The sequence below is a fragment of the Phyllobates terribilis genome, unplaced genomic scaffold (assembly GCF_046119375.1).
Source record: "Phyllobates terribilis strain yellow unplaced genomic scaffold, ASM4611937v1 Scaffold_5__5_contigs__length_657084704, whole genome shotgun sequence".
Taxonomy (NCBI): Eukaryota; Metazoa; Chordata; class Amphibia; order Anura; family Dendrobatidae; genus Phyllobates; species Phyllobates terribilis.
The window spans coordinates 465,009,005-465,031,990 of NW_027362765.1; the positions used below are offsets into that span (position 1 = coordinate 465,009,005).

The window sequence follows — 22,986 nt, forward strand, 5'->3', positions numbered from 1 at the left end:
TGGAGACGCCGTGGAGAGCGATCTGCCTGCAACATCCTTCTGCATGACCGGTTTGGCAGTGGGTGTGGGGTGGTATTTCTTTGGAGAGGCGCACATCCCTCCATGTGCTCGCCAGAGGTAGCCTGACTGCCATTAGGTACCGAGATGAGATCCTCAGACCCCTTGTGAGACCATATGCTGGTGCGGTTGGCCCTGGGTTGCAGGACAATGCCAGACCTCATGTGGCTGAGTGTGTCAGCAGTTCCTGTAAGATGAAGGCATTGAAGCTATGGACTGGCCCGCCCGTTCCCCAGACCTGAATCTGATTGAGCACATCTGGGACATCATATCTCTCTCCATCCACCAACGTCACGTTTCACCACAGACTGTCCAGGAGTTGGCGGATGCTTTAGTCCAGGTCTGGGAGGAGATTCCACAGGAGACCATCCGCAACCTCATCAGGAGCATGCCCAGGCGTTGTAGGGAGGTCATACAGGCACGTGGAGGCCACACACAATACTGAGCCTCATTTTGACTTGTTTTACGGACATTACATCAAAGTTGGATCAGCCTGTAGTGTGTTTTTCCACTTTTATTTTGGAGGTGACTCCAAATCCAGGCCTCCATTGGTTAATAAATTTGATTTCCATTGATGATTTTTGTGTGATTTTGTTGTCAGCGCATTCAACTTTGTACAGAACAAAGTATTCAATGAGAATATTTCATTCATTCAGATATAGGATGTGTTATTTCAGTGTTCCCTTTATTTTTTTGAGCAGTGTATATTCACTGTGCTAAAAATGACCTCATAGCTTTGTTCCACTGGTCAGTACAATTAGGCTGAATTCACTCACGTTTTTTTTTGTTGTTTTTATTCCCCTTGTACTTGATAACGAGAAGTCTTCTTATTGTTTTTCATTTTTCTCAACTCTTTTAACCACTCGTACAGTTTTTAATTATTGCACTTTTTATCTTTCCGCTTGTTCAGGGACATTTTTATTTTTCTGTCTATGCAGCCATATGATGGCTTTTTTTATTTTCTTTTTATGTGGGATGAGTTGTAGTTTTAAATGACACCATTATATATGAAATGGTGAAAAAATGCATTATGAAAGCATTGCATTATAGGAAGTTCTAATCCTTATGGTGCTGGCAGAATGCTGGCAAAAAAAAAAAAACAGATTAACCCCTTTATGACCTTTGACTCACTGGTATGTCAAAGGTCATGTCCCTGCCTTTGCGTGCTCCGAATCTGAGCCCACATCTTTCCTTGCACTTCATGGCTGATTTAATCTGAAGCATTGCTATGTATAGCACAGGTGATCAGATGATCACAGCTTCAAGTGTCCTAAGGGAACTATTGAAGTCAGTAAAAATTGTGGGGGAAAAAAATGTTTTTATAAAAAAACACCATTTCAAATCACTTGAAAATAAAACAAAACAAATGTCCATATTTGGTATCGCTGCCTTCAGAAATGTCAGGTCTATCAAAATATAAAAAACATTAATCCGATTGGTTTAAAAGGCGTAACGATAAAATCAAAACGCCCGAATTAAGTTTGTTTTTTTTAGCCGCCGCAACACGAGGAGATCAAAGCATTGTATCTACTACAATATATCATTCAAACGTCAACTCAGGGTGCAAAAAATAAACCCTCAACCGGCCACAGATCCTGAAAATTGAAAACTCTACTGGTCTCGGAAAATGGTGACATAAGCAAAAATGTTGTTTTTCTTGCAAACTTTGGAATTATTTTTCACCACTTGCATAAAAAAGAACATACACATGTTTGGTATCTGCATACTCGTACTGACCTGGGGAATCATATTGCCAGGTCAGTTTTACCATATAGTGAACGCACTTGGATTTGTTTTCCCATTTTCAAGTACACGATATTGTAAAATCAGTGGTGTCAATTAAAAATATAGACATTTTTGCAAATTTATTAAAAAAAAAAACCTGAAATATCACATGGTCATAAGTATTCAGACACTCATATTTAAGTCACATGCTGTCCATTTCCTTGTGATCCTCCTTGAGATGATTATACTCCTTCATTGGAGTCCAGCTGTGTTTAATTAAGCTGACGGCACTTGATTTGGAAAGGCACACACCTGTCTACAGTTAGGTCCATATATATTTGGACAGAGACAACATTTTTCTAATTTTGGTTGTAGACATTACCACAATGAATTTTAAACAAAACAATTCAGATGCAGTTGAAGTTCAGACTTTCAGCTTTCATTTGAGGGTATCCGCAATAAAATTGGATGAAGGGTTTAGGAGTTTCAGCTCCTTAACATGTGCCACCCTGTTTTTAAAGGGACCAAAAGTAATTGGACAGATTAAATAATTGTAAATAAAATGTTCATTTCTAGTACTTGGTTGAAAACCCTTTGTTGGCAATGACTGCCTGAAGTCTTGAACTTATGGACATCACCAGACGCTGTGTTTCCTCCTTTTTGATGCTCTGCCAGGCATTCACTGCGATGGTTTTCAGTTGCTGTTTGTTTGTGGGCCTTTCTGTCTGAAGTTTAGTCTTTAACAAGTGAAATGCGTGCTCAATTGGGTTGAGATCAGGTGACTGACTTGGCCATTCAAGAATATTCCACTTCTTTGCTTTAATAAACTCCTGGGTTGCTTTGGCTTTATGTTTTGGGTCATGTCCATCTGTAGAATGAAACAACGACCAATCAGTTTGGCTGCATTTGGCTGGATCTGAGCACACAGTATGGCTTTGAATATATCCGAATTCATTCGGCTGCTTCTGTCCTGTGTCACATCATCAATAAACACTAGTGACCCAGTGCCACTGGCAGCCATGCATGCCCAAGCCATCACACTGCCTCCGCCGTGTTTTACAGATGATGTTGTATGCTTTGGATCATGAGCTGTACCACGCTTCGCCATACTTTTCTCTTTCCATCATTCTGGTAGAGGTTGATCTTGGTTTCATCTGTCCAAAGAATATTTTTCCAGAACTGTGCTGGCTTTTTTAGATGTTTTTTAGCAAAGTCCAGTCTAGCCTTTTTATTCTTGATGCTTATGAGTGGCTTGCACCGTGCAGTGAACCCTCTGTATTTACTTTCACGCAGTCTTCTCTTTATGGTAGATTTGGATATTGATATGCCTACCTCCTGGAGAGTGTTGTTCACTTGGTTGGCTGTTGTGAAGGGGTTTCTCTTCACCATGGAGATTATTCTTTTGGTCCCTTTAAAAACAGGGTGGCACATGTTAAGGAGCTGAAACTCCTAAACCCTTCATCCAATTTTAATGTGGATACCCTCAAATGAAAGCTGAAAGTCTGAACTTCAACTGCATCTGAATTGTTATTTTTTTTAATTCATGGTGGTAATGTCTAGAACCAAAATTAGAAAAGTGTTGTCTCTGTCCAAATACATATGGACCTAACTGTATATAAGACCTCACAGTGCATGTCAGACCGAATGAGAATCATGAGCTCAAAAGAACTGCCCAAGTAGCTCAGAGACAGAATTGTGGCAAGGCACAGATCTTGCCAAGGATACCAAAGAATTTCTGCATTACTCAAGGCTCCTAAGAGCACAGTGGCCTCCATAATCCTTAAATGGAAGACGTTTGGGACCACCAGAAGTCTTCCTAGATCTGGCCGTCCAGCCAAACTCCGCAATCGTGGGAGAAGAGCCTTGGTGAGAGAGGTAAAGAAGAACCCCAAGATCACTGTGGCTGAGCTCCAGAGATGCAGTAGGGAGATGGGAGAAAGTTCCACAAAGTCAACTATCACTGCTGCCCTCCACCAGTTGGGTCTTTATGGCAGAGTCGCCCGACGGAAGCCTCTCCTCAGTGCAAGACATATGAAAGCCCGCATAGAGTTTGCTCAAAAACACATGAAGGACTCCCAGACAATGAGAAATAAGATTCTCTGGTCTGATGAGACAAAGATAGAATTATCACCAAAAAGTTTTAAGTGGCATGTATGGAGAAAACCAGGCACTGCTCATCACCTTCCCAATACAATCCCAACAGTGAAGCATGGTGGTGGCTGCACCATGCTATGAGGGTGTTTTTCAGCTGCAGGGACAGGACGACTGGTTACAATTGAAGGAAACATGAATGCGGCCAAGTACAGAGATATCCTGGATGAAAACTTCTGCCAGAGTGCTCTGGACCTCCGACTTGGCCTAAGGTTCACCTTCCAACAAGACAATGACTCTAAGCACACAGCTAAAATAACAAAGGAGTGGCTTCAGAACAAATCTGTGACCATTCTTGACTGGCACAGCCAGAGCCCTGACCTAAACCCAATTGAGGATCTCTAGAGACCTGGTGGAGACCTGAAAATTGCTGTCCACCAACGTTCAACATCCAGCCTGATGGAACTGGAGCGGTTCTGCAAGGAAGAATGGCAGAGGATCCCCAAATCCAGGTGTGAAAAATTTGTTGCATCATTCCCAAGAAGACTCATGGCTGTACTAGCTCAAAAGGGTGCTTCTACTCAATACTGAGAAAAGGGTCTGAATACTTATGACCATGTGATATTTCAGTTTTTCTTATTTAATAAATGTGCAAAAATTTCTACATTTCTGTTTTTTCAGTCAAGATGGGGTGCAGAGTGTTTCAATGCAGCCATTTGGTAGATTCTAAAAAGTTCATTTTTTTCTCATTAATGTACAAAGAGTGAAAAATGTAAAGGGGTCTGAATACTTTCCGTACGCACTATAAATATATATAATTAATTTTTTTTTTTTTACATTTTAAAAATTCCAAAATAGAAAATGGGCCGATGCAAATAGGAGAGGCCAGGTGATGCATATTTCCCAGCTTTAGAAAAACCCTGCCCTTGGTTCTTCGAAGCAGCTGCTTAGCACTCTGAAAATGGTGGAGGCCCACAAAGCAGGAGAAGGCTATAAGAAGACAGCAATGCGTTTTCAAGTTGCCCTTTCCTTCGTTCTAAATGTAATTAAGAAATGGCAGTTTACAGCAACAGTGGAGATCAAGATAAGGTCTGGAAGACCAAGCAAAATTTCAATGAGAGCTACTCGTAGGATTGCTGTAGAGGCAAATTAGAAATTTGCAAATTTGCTTGACTGCAAAAGACCTTCAGAAAGATTTAGTAGTCTCTGGAGTTGTGGTACATTGTTCTACTTTTCAGAGACATCTGCACAAATATGGCCTTCATGGAAGTGTCATGAGAAGAAAACCTCTGCTGCGACCTCACCATAAAATTCAGAGTCAGAAGTATGCAAAAGAACATCTAAACAAGCCTGATGTATTTTAGAAACTAGTCCTTTGGACCTATGAGGTTAAAAAAGAATTCATTGGCCACAATGAGCAAATGCGCGTGTGGAGAACAAAGGGCACAGAATTTCAGGAAAAGGACATCTCGCCAACCATTAAGCATGGTGGTGGATCAATCATGCTTTGGGGTTGTGTTGCAGCCAATAGCACGGGGAACATTTCACGGGTAGAGGGAAGAATGGATTCAATGAAATTTCAACAAATTCTTGATGCAAATGACGCGCCCCTGGGCCTGTGTCGCGCTGCGTTGCGCACGCGGGAGCTTACCCGGAGCCGGATCTGTTTAGGGTTGTAGTCTCGTGGCGGTGACCCGGTCCGTGCCCAGGGAGTCAAACTGGACGGCAGTCTGTTAGCGGTAGAAAACGGTTGATGACTACGCCACCCGTTGAATGCAGCCAGGGGGCTGCTGCTGCAGGGCAGACCGCTGAGGCCGGTGGAAGGATGGTGCAGCGTGATAGTATAACCCCCAACGGGAGGGGTATGGCCTCAGGGCAGCCGACGTGGATGATGGGGGTAGCAGGAACCACTCAGAGACGGTATGGTAGCGTTCAGGGTCTTTACTGATAACAACGATAGACCCTCCCGGAGTACTTGCTAGCGAACGGGGCCTGGTCAGTCCTTGAGCAGATGGGATCTCCCCTGGCCAGGCGTAGTTGTAGGCCTCCCAAGCTGACTGTACTCTTCTGGCTACCTTGCTAGAAGCTGATGTAAGTAGCCCACGTCCCTGAGTGTACCGTGTGGTGCTCACCCGTATGGCCGGTGACTCGGGGCCTTCGGGCTTCTGGGCCAGGGGACCTGAAATCCCCTGCCTGACGGATTCTGCTGCTGGGTAGAAGTTAGTCCCCACAGCCTCGGACTCCGGGTCCGGTAAAGAATCTTCTTAGTCAGGGCGAGCTCTTTAGCTGCCAGCCCCTGACTCCTTGTGACTCTGCTGCTTCCTATGCTGCTCTTGTCTCTGCTCTTCCTGGACTCACTAACCCTGCCTCAGCCCCGGGTTTATACAGGGGAAGTTCTTCCCCTCCCAAGGCTGGGCAGGAGGTGTGGCATGCACAGGATCCCTGACCAAAGGACCTCCCACCTGCTCTCAGACGTAATATCTCTATCACTGTGACAACCAGACCCCTGGGGTGTCACACTCCCCCCTAGTGAAATTTAGTACTCCGGGACTAAACACTTTTTAGAAAAATATAACAAGGTATATCAAAGAACAATAAAATACAATAAGGAAACACAATAAGATGGTCACGGATGTCCGCAACCGGGTGCAGTCTTTGAAGAAAAGCAAAGGTGTCCATTTCACCAACACAGGGAGACGTAACCAGGTAGGGGTCTGTCCTACCCCGAGTCCTTAACAGTCTCTAGTCCATCCTGGGTTACGCTCCAACTATATACAAAGGATTCCCGGTAAATCCACCGAAGACTCCTAAAAACAACTAGAAACACAAAATTACACACAAGCAACAATAAACAGGTAAACATTGTAAAACAACTTAAACATTTAGATCCTCCAACGTGCGGGTAACTGGCCTCTAGTGGCCCTAGTGGACCTACGGAGCTGACTGTCTGGCCCTGAACTACAGGGTGTAGGAGCTGTCAAGGGTAAACTGGGCAGCTGTCTACCGGCTCTTTGTCTCACTAGGGGTACGGCAGGCTCACTATAAGCAGAGGGTGGATTCTCCCGTTCCGCTTGGGTGGAGTCTTCTGCCTCCTGGACCGGCTGCTCTTCCAGCTCTACCCGTTGCTCCGTAGGTTCTTGGGATGATGGTTGGAGGAAGGTGAGTACGGGTACCACAACTGCACCATTGACTTGAGTCCAAGACCGAGGGAAGTCCCCGAGCACGGTACTAACCATATCTTCCCTTTCTTCCACGGGTCGATGGTCTTCCTGTTCCTCCTCAGGGTTCCTCAGTTGTTCGGGGCACTTCTTCAGGTGGTCCCGGGATACAATGGCTGTGGTTTCCCCTCCGTCTTTACTGATGGTACAGACCTTCGGGTTCTCGTGGCTTGAGGGCAGTACGGTGTACGGGTCCTTCTCCCACTGGTCGTCCAACTTGTGGAGCCGTCTCTTCCTCTTCAAGACCTGCTCTCCGGGTACCAGGGGAACAGCGGGAGCATACTGGTTGTAAGTCTTCTCTTGTCTTTCCCTAGCCTGACAAAGACTTCGCTCCACGCTCTCCTGTACTTTCCGGTACTGCTGCTGCCTCTCTGTGTCCCAGTCTGTTTCTGGTGAAGTGTCCTCGGGCGTCAGGACTCCCATTTCCAGGTCAACAGGTAACTTACCAGGTCTTGCCCTCATTAGGTAAGCCGGGGTACAGTTGGTGGAACCTACCGGGATGTGGTTGTATAGGTCCACCAGATCGGGCAACTTCTCAGGCCACAGACTGCGTTCTTCCAGGGGCAACGTTTTTAGAAGATCCATTACCACCTGGTTCATTTTTTCACAAAGTCCATTAGTTTGCGGATGGTAGGGTGTCGTCCTTATCTTCCGGCAGCCATACAGATTACAGAATTCCTGGAAGACCTCCGCTTCAAAGGCAGGTCCCTGGTCCGTCAGCACTTGGTCCGGGTACCCGTGTGGGCGGCAAAAGTGCTGCTGGAAGGCTCTAGCTGCTGTTCGAGCCGTTAAGTCCTTGACGGGGACGACAACCAGAAACCGGGAGTAATGATCCACGATGGTTAACGCGTAGACGTAGCCACTTCTGCTGGGGGTCAGTTTTACATGATCCAAGGCCACCAGTTCCAACGGTTGCCGGGTGACGATGGACTGCAGGGGAGTCTTCTGGCTGGCCCGGTCCTTCCTTCTCAGATTGCACGGGCCACAGTCTCTGCACCACTTCTCGATGGTTCCCCTCATGCCTACCCAGTGGAACCGCTCGCGCAGCAGGAACTCCAGCTTTTTCCACCCGAAGTGTCCAGCTCCGTCGTGGTATGCCTCCATCACCATGGCTGCGTCTCTTCGTGGCACCACTACTTGCCAGAGTAGTTCATGCGTCCTGGAGTTAACCATTCTGCGGCACAACTTCCCCTTGTAAAGGAACAGTCGACTCTTCTCTGCCCATAGTTGTTTGGCTTCCTCTGGAGCGTCTGATTCCAGGCTAGCCTCCGGGCGAGTCAGCATCTCCTTCACCAGTCGGACGGCAGGGTCGCTGTCTTGCGTTTCCGCCCAGTTGTAGTGAGGTAAGGGGTTCAACGTAGCAGCCTGCTTACTCCTTACCCGGTGGGAATACTGGATAGTCCCATGACGGTGGAACGCAGGGAGTTCAACTTCTTCCAGTCCCTCCGGATCTTCTCCTCCGTCCGGCAGGTTGGGCATCCTGGACAGGGCGTCCGCGTTGGTATTGGAGCGCCCTGCCCGGTATTTAATTGTAAACTCGTAGTTGGACAGACGGGCCATCCACCTCTGCTCCAGGGCACCGAGTCTTGCCGTGTCCAGGTGTATCAACGGGTTGTTATCCGTGTATACGGTGAACCGGGAAGAAGCGAGGTAATGCCTAAAGCGCTCGGTGACTGCCCATACCACGGCCAGGAACTCTAGCTTAAATGAGCTGTAATTCTCGGGGTTCCTTTCGGTGGGTCGCAGTTTTCGGCTGGCATAGGAGATCACTCGTTCTCTCCCCTGCTGAATCTGGGATAGTACGGCTCCTAGCCCGATGTTACTGGCGTCGGTGTAGAGGATGAAGGGCTGGCTATAGTCTGGGTACGCCAAGATTTCATCCCCCGTGAGGGCCATCTTCAGCTGGCGGAAGGACTCTTCTTCTAGCTCTTCCCATTTGAAGGGCGGCTTCTGGTTCTTGGCCTTCCGGGACTGGCCTATCAGGAGGTCCTGCATAGGCGCTGCCTTTTTGGTGAAACCGGGAATAAACCTTCGGTAGTAGCCTACCAACCCTAGGAACTGCCGCACTTCTTTTACGCTGGAGGGGCTTGGCCATCCCTTAATTGCGGTGATCTTATCGGGGTCGGGAGCCACTCCGTCAGCGCTCACCACGTGTCCCAGGTATTGCACCTTTGGTTTCAGGAGGTGACACTTGGAGGGTTTCACCTTTAGGCCATAACTCGCCAGAGCTTCGAACACCTCCGCCAGGTGTTTCAGGTGGTCCTCGTAAGTTTTGGAGTATACGATGACATCGTCCAGGTACAACAGGACCGTCTCGAAGTTTCTGTGGCCCAGACAGCACTCCATTAATCGTTGGAAGGTTCCTGGGGCGTTGCAGAGTCCGAACGGCATGCAGGTGAACTCACTAAGTCCCATCGGGGTGGTGAATGCAGTCTTCTCCCGGTCTGCCTCTGCTACAGGAACCTGCCAGTACCCGCTAGTGAGATCCAAGGTAGAGAAGAAGTTAGCAGATCTTAAAGCAGCCAATGACTCCTCTATCCTTGGTAAGGGGTACGCATCCTTGTGTGTGATACGGTTGATTTTCCGGTAATCTACACACATCCTCATGGTGTTGTCTTTCTTTTTGACTAAAACTAGTGGGGCTGCCCAGGGGCTACAGCTATCCCGGATTACCCCAGCCTCCTTCATGTCTCTAAGCATCCCCTTGGCGTGTTGGTAATGTGCAGGGGGTACGGGTCGATACCTCTCTTTTATGGGAGGATGATCTCCCGTGGGGATGCGGTGTTCTACCCCCTTGACTCGCCCGAAGTCTAACGGGTGTTTACTAAACACTCTCTCATACTCTTGAACCACCCGATAGACTCCTTGTTTCTGGTGTGAGGGAGTGGAGTCAGTACCCAGATGTAGTTGCTGACACCAGTCCTCCATGTCTTTCTTAGAGCCGTTACCTTCCTCCGGGTGAGATGGAGGCAAGGGTTCCACAAATTGTATAGAATTTTGATTAGTGGTATATAATTTGGCTAGCGTGGCATACCGGGGCAGGTACACTTCCCTCTCCCCGATATTTATTATGCGAACGGGCACCCTCCCATGGCGTACATTGACCACCCCCCGTGCTGTCAAAATGGTGGGCCTACTATCTGAGTAAACTGGTTCTACCATTGCCTGGTAATCTCTACCTCTCAGACCAATAGCTGCCCGGCACCAAATCATCATTTCACTTTTTGGGGGCATGGCAATAGGAAAAGGGTCACACATTCTTACGCTACCAATCTCACCGCCGGAGAGTTCCACTTGTTGCCGTTGCATCAGTGCCCGGATCTCTTTCTGGAGCACCCGCTGCTCGCCGGAGCTGGCATTCTTGGCAACCTGCTGTAAAAGGAAAATCACCTCTGCAAGACAATTTTCAATTACATTAGTTCCTAGAGTTATCTTTGGGTGACTCTCATGTTTGTCAATGTCTACAATGATCAGTCCCTGTGCGGCCAGTTCGACTCTACCAATTTTGATGGTCACCTCTTTAAATCCGATCTGTGGCACGGGCTGACCATTGCTGGCGATGATACTCAAGTCGTCGTCAGGGTAGCGGGTAATATCCGAGTCATTCCAGTACTGCTTGAAGAGCACGTACGGGATGGTGGTGACCTGTGACCCGGTGTCCAGTAGGGCACTCATGGGAATGCCATCCAGTACCACAGGCAAGACTGGACGTCCTCCCACATATCTGTCGCGCCAGTTCGATGGGCCTGGTGATCTTTTTCCTGGGGGTTGGCCCTCTACCCCAGGTTGTGCCCGTTTAAAGAACAGTACCTTTCCATATGTCCAGGTTGATTGCAGCGGCGGCAGATGGGTCGTCCGTCCTCGCTGTATCGGTCACTGGGTCTTCCTCTGGCCGGTGGGGTCCTCCTTGGTCGACGCCACGGGATGTCCTCCGGTCCGGATGCCAGCTGGATCTTCCCTGGAGTGGAAACCTGTAAAGACTGCACAGTTCGGGTTAGCGCAGCAACGCTCTTAACTAGCTCTTGGACCTGATGGTGTAGGTCTGGAGCCGGGTCATTGTCCAAAGCCTGCGCATCAGCTCCCACAGGCCCTGCCGACAAGGGCGCCGCCTCCTGGTGGTAAGTAATAGCTGGGCGCCTGTGGGTCACAACGCCACCCGGTGCTGGTTCTCGGAGCACCCGGATAGCTCTATCCTTGAACTGTGCAAAGTCCAGATGGGGATCCTGTAAGGCCATTGCCCGCAACTGGGTTCGGTGGGCATTGCAATATAAACCCTCTATAAATTGTTCAGTTAACAGCCTGTCCTCGTTTCCCACCCCATCAGGGTCGGTCTGCTTTATGGCCCTCAGGGCCTCTTGTAGGTTTAGTGCATAGTCCCTTATACTCTCATGCGCTCGCTGCTTGCACCCGTAGAATCTAAGCTTGATCTCGGCTGAGGTGCGGGTATCGAAGGTGTCCCTCAGCCGGGTTAGTATCTCTGCGACAGTCCTCCTCCCAGGTGGCCAAGATTTTACTTCTCTTTTGGCTGCCCCGATTAGTTGGGCCACCAGGATGCTCACTTTTTGCTCTTCTGTGAGGGGGTACACCTGGAAGAGGCTATCCAGCTTTTCTCTAAAGTCATGCAGGGTATGTGACTCCCCTGAGTACTGGGGTAGCCAAGCTGCTCCCGGGATATATGGCATGGTGAAGGGCATAACTGCAGCAGCGGTGGCGCTGGCGGGGGTCGAGGTAGTGAAGCTCTCCTCCGTATCCGACATCTTCCTCCCCCCTAGTGGACCGTGGCCTACCTTGCGATGATCCTCTTCCGTAGGCCGCGGCTCCGCAGTGGATCGTCAGGGTTGAGGACCTTCCGTCGCGCTCCTGTGACGTCGGCGTCTGCTGGGCTCCTTCCAGGACCTTACGCAACGTCCGGACGTGAGGCGGGGCTTCAGTTCTCGCGCGCTTTCGGAGTCCACGCCCCTCTTCTTCCCGCGCGGCGTCCTCAAGATGGCGTCCAATGGCGGGAAAACTCCACGGATGGCGGGAAGAAGGCTGAAGATGGCGCCGGATGGCGGGAAACTTCACCGATGGCGGGAAGAAGGCTGAAGATGGCGCCGGATGGCGGGAATCTTCACCGATGGCGGGAATCTTCACCACTGGTAAGTTTGAACAGTCTTTGCTTTTCAGGCACGCAGTACCCGGTGGTTGCGGGCACGTGATCCTGCCGACTACGCCAAAGTTGACGCGCCCCTGGGCCTGTGTCGCGCTGCGTTGCGCACGCGGGAGCTTACCCGGAGCCGGATCTGTTTAGGGTTGTAGTCTCGTGGCGGTGACCCGGTCCGTGCCCAGGGAGTCAAACTGGACGGCAGTCTGTTAGCGGTAGAAAACGGTTGATGACTACGCCACCCGTTGAATGCAGCCAGGGGGCTGCTGCTGCAGGGCAGACCGCTGAGGCCGGTGGAAGGATGGTGCAGCGTGATAGTATAACCCCCAACGGGAGGGGTATGGCCTCAGGGCAGCCGACGTGGATGATGGGGGTAGCAGGAACCACTCAGAGACGGTATGGTAGCGTTCAGGGTCTTTACTGATAACAACGATAGACCCTCCCGGAGTACTTGCTAGCGAACGGGGCCTGGTCAGTCCTTGAGCAGATGGGATCTCCCCTGGCCAGGCGTAGTTGTAGGCCTCCCAAGCTGACTGTACTCTTCTGGCTACCTTGCTAGAAGCTGATGTAAGTAGCCCACGTCCCTGAGTGTACCGTGTGGTGCTCACCCGTATGGCCGGTGACTCGGGGCCTTCGGGCTTCTGGGCCAGGGGACCTGAAATCCCCTGCCTGACGGATTCTGCTGCTGGGTAGAAGTTAGTCCCCACAGCCTCGGACTCCGGGTCCGGTAAAGAATCTTCTTAGTCAGGGCGAGCTCTTTAGCTGCCAGCCCCTGACTCCTTGTGACTCTGCTGCTTCCTATGCTGCTCTTGTCTCTGCTCTTCCTGGACTCACTAACCCTGCCTCAGCCCCGGGTTTATACAGGGGAAGTTCTTCCCCTCCCAAGGCTGGGCAGGAGGTGTGGCATGCACAGGATCCCTGACCAAAGGACCTCCCACCTGCTCTCAGACGTAATATCTCTATCACTGTGACAACCAGACCCCTGGGGTGTCACACAAACATAACACCATCTGTAAAAAAGCTGAAGTTGAAAAGAGGATGGCTTCTACAAATGGATAATGATCCTAAACGCACGTTAAAATCCACAATAAACTACATCAAAAGGCGCAAGCTGAAGGTTTTACAATGGCCCTTACAGTCCCTTGATCTGAACATCTGTGACTAGACCTCAAAATAGCAGCACATGCAAGACGACCCAGTAATCTCTCAGAACTGGAAGAATTTTCTAAGGAAGAATGGATGAAAATCCCTCAAACAAGAGCTGAAAGACTCTTGTCTAGCTACAAAAAGTGTTTACAGACTCTGATACTTGCAAAAGGAGGTGCTCCTAGGTATTAACCATGCAGGGTGCCCAAACTTTTGCATTGGCCTATTTTTCTTTTTGTAATTTTTAAAATGTAAAAAATTTCTTTTTTGCCTAAAATACAAAGGAAATGTGTCATCTTTAACTTTAGGCCTTTTAGAGATCATTTCATCTTCAACTTGCTTTGCTTAACTGTTCACAATAACAGTAATTTTGACCAGGGGTGCCCAAACTTTTACATGCGACTGTATATGTGCCAAATGCTGTTTTAATTTGTGGGGATGAGAGCAGCAGGAACATGCTTTTCTAATCTTTTGTGCGAAGGGGCAGGTGCACTTTAAGATGCGTTATGTGTTAGGGAATCACTATATGGAGATCTACAGTTTAATGTAAACATAAGATCCTATTATTCACTTTTCTCATGTCCTGTGGCCGCCGTCATCCTGTGATGTGATAGTAAGAGAAAACAAACGTCAGACAACCTTTCGCCTCTCAGGTGACTGGTAGATTTCATGACTGATTATAAGAGGAGTCGTTGAGAATATTTAATTTATTCAGCACAGAAATTGCCTCCAAGGTCACGGAGAACTCTTGTATCTTTGCTCATGCGATTAGCATTCTGTTCGTGTGTGCCGCTACATAATCATAATTAGCCATACACGGAAATGCAGGGGGATTGATATTATATGGGGCCTCGTCCAGCCGTGCTGCTGTAGCCAAGGTTAATTGGACCCTTTTATAACATTTTATGCATTTTTCCTCAAGCCCTCCATCCAAATGTAAAACGGAAGATACGAGACGGCTCGGTTACATAAAAGAAACAAAACTATTGATTTATTCTCCGTGTTCCAGCCGCGGAGTTTAACCATGGCTCAGGTTAGGAAAATAATGGCGCGGTGTTAATGAGCCGAGTTGTTGCCCTGTTATCAGCAGCTGACGGCGCGGTATGAGTCGGTTTGAAACAGCTGTTCAACAAGTTCTTGACGTACCGTGACAGCTGCTCACAGATCGGATCATTCACCAAACAAATATTCATTCACAATCCTGTAATGATTTAACACTTCGGGTCTGATAATCTGCACTGGGGAAATGAGATTACAGATTACTAGGGCTGTGTATGGTGCAGGATCAAGGTGAGATGTGTTCATACAAATGCTCCAGAATCTTCTGCTTGTAACTTCTCTCTAGTAAGGACCCAACCAGACTTGGCTTTATTTATGTTTTAGTTTTGTAAATAATTTTTTTTATTATTCTATTGGATGTAAATTAGTTATTACTATGTATGTATGTATGTGTGTGTGTGTGTGTATATATATATATATATATATATATATATATATATATATATATATATATATATATATATATATATATATATATATATATATATATATATATATATATATTTTATATAATTTTTTTTATTTGGTATTTTTATATTTTTCGGGAGGTGGAGAAGTCGGCATTGGCCCTTTTTTCTTTGTTTTGTTTAGTTTCTACAAAATGTATTGATTTATTACATGGTATATGTGACATGCTTAACGTTTTTCTGTTGATCAATAAAATTATTGTGATGGCAAAGTTATATTTTGATTGAACAATTTAACAGTAAAAACATTTACTGTAATTATTTTTGTTTTGTCATTGTTTGAGATTGATAATTGTATTTAGTTCACAGAGCAGTGTGAGAACTTGTCTTTTGAAGGATAATCTGTAGGTGTTTGGGGGGGTGCATACAATATTATTTATTTATTTTTTTTGTCAGGAAGAAAGACAGAATTCAACAATTCTGGCATTTTTTTTCTTCTTACTTATTTTTTCCTTATGCATATGTAGGTGTATAAAGTAAAACCTAGCCCTTGTCAGGTCCCTGATTGCCCTAGAAGTTCTCGTCCCCTCCCCACCCAACAAATTTTTGCTCAGGGGCTGATAGTCACTCTAACTTAGATGCTGCAGTTATTACCGGGCCACATTCACACGTTGAGTATTTTGATCAGTATTTTACATCAGTATTTGTAAGCCAAAACCAGGAGTGGGTGAATAATACAGAAGTGGTGACGTGTTTTTATTATACTTTTCCTCTGATTGCTCCACTTCTGGTTTTGGCTTACAGATACGAATGTAAAATACTGACCAAATACTGAAGGTGTGAACGTGGCCTCAAACAAAGTATCTTGGGGATAACATTGGGTGGGTTGCAGTTCTCCTCTAACCTGGTCGTTGCAGCAGGTTACAAGACCTGCTGCTAAGAGTGTGGACCGTAAATGTATGGTGGCTCACCCTAAATCCCTCCTCCACGTACTCTACATTTAGGATGCAAGTCAATGAATAGGTCTAATTGATATAAACTAAAATATTCAAAATTGAGAGTCCTCAGTGGTTGATACTGTCTTATCAGTTCGCCATTTAAAAAAGGTAACAAATAGTAAGTTTTCAAGACTAAATGACGAGCTATCGAGACTGTTACTTTTTTTAAATGGCGAACTGAAAAGAAGGTATCAACCACTGAGGACTCTCAATTTTGAATATTTTTCCACGTACTGACTAACACAGTACAAAGATGTATTTTACTTGATATAAAGTGTAATTCATATAGAATATGTGGGCTTCAATGGTTTTAGACAATATTTTGCTGCTTCGAGGGGCCTTAGTAAATTTTGGTGGTGAGGTGAGCAACACTGGATGGCGACTGTGGAGATTGAGCTGCTTACATCAGAAATCAATACAAGCAGCTTAGTCCTGTGAGCAAAAACACACAAGTAAGGTAAAAACAACAGTAACAACTGGAGCCTGGCCTTATCCTGTATACATCTACAGACCTAAAGTGGAGTAACCTTGTAAGGCCATGACCCCACTACCAGTATTTGGTCAGTATTTTTTCTCAGGAGTGGGATCCAAAACCAGGAGTGGGTGATAAATGCAGAATTGGTGACTTGTTTCTATTATACCTTTTCTCTGATTGTTCCTCACCTGGTTTTGGCTCCCACTGCTGAGAAAAAATACTGACCGAATACTGATCAAACACTGATAGTGGGGCCGTGGCCTAAGGCAAATTCATGCACGAGCTGAATTGTCCAATTGATGCAGTTGTAAGCAGAGGGGTCCCATTGACTCTTATAGGGTCCATTTTGGATTTCAGTTTTTACATTGGGGGAAAAAAATGCAGCATGAAGAACTTTCGCTTCCATTCTAACAAACGGACACCAAGTGGAAATCATACGGACCCTATAAAAATCAATTGCCCGCCCTCTGCTTCTCTTTGCGACAGTTAGGAAACTGATTTGTTTTGTGCATGAAATCTGTCTCTGCTCCTAAAACAGAACAAGCAAATGCAACTCCCAAAAAAGAAATGTGAACAGGGCCTTAGAAGGTTACTGGCGATGCAGGTAGGAGGAGGTTCACATGATCTACTGACCAGTGTCCTGCCAAACTCTCTGCTCAACTCTACATGAAACCTTTCATTTTAGGTACTATATATTGTCATAAATGGATTACACAGTAGACCAGAAGTCTAGATCGCTGTTTACCTTTTGTTCTGTTAGTTACATAAATTTATTGAAGTTCTGTTCCCTGATAAGTTTCATGAAGAAAAATCCAAAACCTTACTAAAAGGAAACAATGTATTTCATGTGCAAATGAAAATTGTTCTCTGCTGCCCATCTAACGATCAGTCCTATCTCAGGTCAGTGGAAGCATTGTGCAGAAGAACTCATGAAGATAGAGATTGCGTCACCGCGGAAACCACCATTGTTTCTAACAAAAGAGGCAACGTCCGTGTACCATGATATGAGTAAGTGTAATTTGTCCATGTGGAAGGCAAAAAAAACAAACTGAGCTCTATTTTTTTTTTATATGTGTGTTCAATATAAGAAGTTTAATATCGAAGCATTTTTTTTGTTTTAGTTTATTTTTTTGTTTTCACATTTTTTTTTAAAATTACCAACTGTATTAAATCCATAAATATTCTAGAATTTACCTTTTATGTACTGTATGCCTAAGGATGGGTTGAAGTATTTACTTTAAAAAAAATAGCGCTTTTGCATCCCTGCAAACAAGAATTATTAGTTATTCTCCGGGGGCCATCAGAAGGTAAATATAGATTTATTTTTTATTTTATTCTTTTTTTTACAGGTTCTATAGTACCCAGGTCCGGAGGAGAGTCTCCTCTTCTCCAAACCCGGGTACCATCCGCACATTGAAACGCATGGAATGCGCATGTACAGATCCAGTGATGCGGATTACATGCGTTCCAATGCAAGTCAATGGTGGCGAAAACGCAGTGCTTCCGCAAAATAATTGGTAGTGCTGCTTTTTTTTCTGCAATGATAATCCGCAGCGGAAATTTCCGCAGCATGTGCACAGCACATGCGGATTATCATTGGGGAACATGGCAGACCTTCTACCAAGCGTTTTTTAAGCGTTTCTGCAGCGGAATTGCCGCTGCAAAAACACTTAAAAAATGCATCGTGGGCACACAGCCTAAGTTTTATCATTGCGGAAAAAAACGCAGCACTACCAATTATTTTGCGGAAGCACTGCGTTTTCGCCACCATTGACTTGCATTGGAACGCTTGGATTACGCATCACTGGATCTGTACATGCGGATTACATGCGTTTCAATGTGCGGATGGTACCCGGGTCTGGAGGACAGGAGACTCTCCTCCGGACCCGGGTTCCATAGAACCTGTAAAAAAAAGAATAAAATAAAAAATAAATAATATACTTTTCCTTCTGATGGCCCCCGGTGCGCTTGTCTTCGCTTGCTGGCAGATCGCGGTGGACTGAAGGACCTCCGGTGACATCATTTAGTCATGTGACGGCAGGTCCTTCAGTCCACCGCGATCTGCCGGCAAGCCAGGATGCATCAGATAAAGACACCGGGGGCCATAAGAAGGTAAGTATAGATTTATTTATTTTTTTTTACCATTCTTTCGGTCACACTATATAAATCCATGCCGCTTGCATGGATTTATATAGTGTGACCAAGTTGTGAAGCACTTTCCAAGTGATGCTAAAATCACTTGGAAAGTGCTTGTCAACCCGCATGTGGAAATGCATGTGAAGAACGCTTCACATCCGCATGTCCCTGGCAGGAAAAACGCATGTGCAATCCGCATGTGCAATCCGCATGTGCAATCCGCATGTGTTTTTTCTGCCAGGGAGATGCAGAAACGCTCAGGAAAAATCCGGAGCATTTCCGCATTGTGCGCACATAGCCTAAGAGCGTTTTTGGCAGCGGTTTCTCATCAGAACAAAAGAATCAAGCGATCCATTTGACCCGCCCCCTGGGCCAGTGCTGTTAGGGATACCCGGAGCCGGATCAGATGGGGGTTGTAGTCTCCGAGTGGCTGTGACCCGGTCCGTGCCCAGGGTGTCAAGCTCAGTGTGTGGCAGTCCTTACTGATGTTACTAAAGTTCTTTATGTCGACTACGCCACCCTTGAATTGCGGTCACTACGGCCGCCGCTGCAGCAGGGTCCGCTGAGGCTGATGGTGTTTGTGCAGCTTAGGTAGTATAACCCCCAACGGGAGGGGTATAGCCTCAGGGGGTCAGGTGCAGAGGATGGTGGTTGTGGAAGTGCAGGGAAGATGGTAATGAGAGTCAGAGTCGGGTTGTGCAGTTCAGGGTTCTTTACTTACTGCTGTTCTTGTACCGGTCACTCCGGCCTTGAGTGACCACCCGAACCGTGCTGTGTCCACCAGGTCCTGGACTCGGCCAACCCCCAAGTAGTTCTGGAGCGTGGTTCTGAGCTCCCTTTCTGTCCTGTCCTCGTCTCTGGCCTTCCCCACCAGGGATCCACCTATGTCCGGCTCCCTCGGGCCTCTTGTTGGTGAACCCTTGTCTCTGGGTTCCCTGACCCTATGCGTGGTCTGCCTTCCGGGTGGATATAGTGGGTGGCCGTGGCAGATTCTGCCCACGGCCTCCGGTTCCTGGCTAAGGTGTGCTGTAGTCTCTGCCAGCTTGGGATCCGGTACCCTGTTGCCAACTCTTCACCCTTTGATTTAGTTTGGGCTCTCAGAGTTCCTTCTTTCTCCCCCTCTGGGTCTTTCTCTCTCCTCTCTCACTCTTGGCTCTGGGGCTGCTCTGCTCCTCTGCTTTCCTCCACTCCTCTGCAAAGACTTACTGACTGACTGACTGACCCTGATCTAAGATGGTGCCCACCTTATATACTCCCTCTATGTGTGAGCTCAGGTGACCAGCACCCAATGAGCTCCTAACTTTACCCAGGCTGCTCCCCCTATCTGCCCCTACACTACTGGGATTTTCCACCCCCCTCCCACTCCAGCCAGGAACAGACACTGTCGTACCTGCACATTTCTCTAGTGGGAGTACCATCGGTCTGTTCCCCGGAAATGGGATGTGTGTAGTGCATGCAGCTAACTGAGCTCAGTTCCACACTCCATCCTTACCCGGGAGTGGAATATCACACCTCTGGGTTGAGGTGCAATACCCCTGTAGCAGCCGAATCCTCAGGGTGCTACACATTTCCAACCACCAATCATTACGTCTCCTGACATAACCTGTAAAGGGACAGCTAGGAGGGAGACATACACATTAGATGGTCAGCTTATTTTGCAAAAATTGATGCCAATCTTTTATCTAATGTGTATGGGGGCCTTTAATTATACCTCTAAATTGTAGGATTATATGGGATATCTTTAAATTAATAGTTTAAAGGGGTTGTCAAGTTACACCATATTGATAAATAATCTAAACCATAGGTCATCAATATGAGATCTTTGAGGGTGCTGGGTGTTGGACACTCACCGATCATCTTTTTTCTTTTGCATCAGTTGGAAGTAAACCTATGGAACATTGCTGCACAGTGCAGCGCCACACTATGTGTAATGGTCACTGCAGGTAGGGTACTGCAGCACAGCTCGTATTCAAACAGATGATCTATGGGATGCTGGGTGATGGACCCCCATCGATCTCCTATTAATATAGCATCCTATGTATAGGTCGTCCATATGGTGTGACTGGAAAACCCCCTTAACAACCTTGCGATAGGTCATCATTTTAAGGCCGGGCTCACATTAGCTTATAGCATCGGATGCGATCTGCTAATGACACTCGGCTGCTGCGAGCGTGAGCCGAGTGTCTGTGCTCCGATCCTCTCGCATGAGAGAATCACGGCACAGCTGCGGAGGAGACGGAGAAGGTAATTTCTCTATCTCCTCCATTGCCGGCGTCCACAGTAATCACACTGCACTTGGATGATATCCGAGTGCAGTCTGATGTTTTGCAATCACCCATAGACTTGTATGGGTGCATGCCGTCCAATATACGATGCCAATTGCAGCGTGCAGCGATTTTTTTTTTTTTTTTTTCTTATGCCAACTCAGCATGAGAAAATGAATGCTAGTCAGCATTGCTCCATAGTATAACATTTAGCGGGTGCCATCTGATGAGACATCGGCTAGCACTTGTCCAAGTTATACGCTGGCTACACTCCAGTCTGAGCGAGCCCTTAGAGTGGAGATGATCTCTCGGGACCCCACCAATCATCAGACCTTTGTTACCTATGCACACCGATTCACACGTGTGTGTGCTTTGTCTGGCACTGCTCAGTTGAATGATCTGAACTGCCGTGCCAGTCACAGCAATAACTGCTTGTATATTGCATGTCGCAGTGCGTGATTAACTATATTCTGCTAATTGGTGGAGGTCAAACCTACCCAATGATCATACATTGAGGAATACCTTATTAGCTAATCACTTGAATTCCACAAGGGTTGTGGAAAGTACAGTTCCCTTTTAATTTTCAATAGTGTAGGCGAATGAGACATTTTGTAATATATCTTATTAGAGAATTCTGCTTCTTTCTCCACTTATGAGCCACTGTTTCCCTCACTCTGTCTACTTAAGTCATTATGTACTCTGGAAAAACATCTCAATAAAGAGTAGGGAGGAGAAGTGATGAGCAGATTGAGGAAACCAACAGAGATATATGTAGATCTTTCTGAGCTTTCTAGCAAGTCTTTTACTTCACCCCAGAGCTGGATTCACATCTATACTGCTCAGTATTGTATAATTTCCTTCATACTGCTGCTGTTTCTCTCTGTGCTAAGTAAGGAATGAATAGAAGGAATACATCCCTCAGTGTTGTGATGTGTATAGGAAACCTCATAATATCTAGTCTCCTCCTACCAGCTCAGAGTCTATTGTAAATTACTGTACAAGCTAGAACACACAGAGAGGAAACCATATAATGGCCAGAAATATTGTTATTCCTCCTATACACACAGGACAGCTTATGCTGAAAAGTTACTATAAAGTACAGTAACCATTTAAAAGTATAAATTACTAAAATTGTCTTTCAAAAAATGAATCATTTAGGTAAGGTAAAGAAAGGAAAATACCAAAAAAAAAATCATCATTTTTTTTACAATTGTTTTTAGGCATTGGTTCTCCTGTGAAGTTTGAAGGTTTAACAGATATTCTGCACAGGAAAATAGAAGAGACAGATGGGCAGTTTCTCATTGGTCAGGAAGACTCTGTACAACCTCCATGGTCCGCCTTATTTGATGGAAATCATCAACTCCATGTTGAAAAGAACACCCTCTCTCCACCTTCACAAAATAACGAAGCAAACCTCCTAAACGGCAAAGGAAAGAAGAGAAGAGCTCCTCCTCCACCTCCCAACAAAACTCCTTATGGCGCTGGTCCCAAAGTCCCAGACCCTACAGAAAAAGAGAATATCTGGCCACGGTCAAGCTTTTCTCGCAAGTCTCTTGATGCTAAATTGTCTTCTATCATGCAACAGTTCCAGAGGCCGGTGGTCCCTCCGAGAAAGCCCATGTCCTCTGAGGGCAATGACCTGATCAAGAGAGATGCTGAGGATGCTCCATCAAAACCAGTTCCTGCTCCAAGGCAGAAGTCCTTAAAAGATAAACTGGTCCCTAAGTCGTGGTTACAGTCACAGGAATGAGTTCATTCTCTATGTGGAGAGGTGTATTATAAGCTAGAAGTGAATAATTCAAAATTAACTGTAATCTTGCAATGAAACGTTTTTTGTTTTTTTTCTCCCTCTGAGCAATTTGTTGCACAGTATAATTGGCTTAGTATTTTAATCACAATCCTATCCTCGTGTTATTTGTTATGCGCTCAGATTATATAGAAGAATTTTTCGAATACCCTGAAAGAAAACCAGGCTCTTAATCTTCAAAGAAAGTTTTCCTTTATTTATTTCTTTTTTTTATCATTATCCGCTGGCTCGCAGACTGCTCTGCTTCATAATTACACACAGGACACAAAAGTAAAATGTCAGTTTAGGTTGCATTGTACATATTTATTCCTTTCTTTGCCAGTTACTGTCCTGAGCCGAGGCTTTGCTATGATTAGTCCCACTAATCGGGCCTATTACAGTTCCTTAATCATTACATTTAAGACAATAATAGAAAAAAGCGGAGTGCAAGTCATGTAATGAGGCAGTGCTTGCCATGTAA

General features: G+C 46.2%; 1 protein-coding gene across 1 annotated transcript in view; it reads left to right on the forward strand.

Annotated features, from left to right (window-relative positions):
• Positions 1-22,617, forward strand: part of RTKN2 (rhotekin 2) — an 85,677-nt gene extending 63,060 nt beyond the window's left edge. The window contains exons 11-12 of the mRNA XM_073685410.1: positions 17,220-17,327; positions 21,940-22,617. Of these exons, the coding sequence (XP_073541511.1) occupies positions 17,220-17,327; positions 21,940-22,469 (638 nt within the window). The 3' untranslated portion in view covers positions 22,470-22,617. The remainder of the gene's footprint in view (positions 1-17,219; positions 17,328-21,939) is intronic.
• The last annotated feature ends 369 nt before the right edge of the window (positions 22,618-22,986 follow it).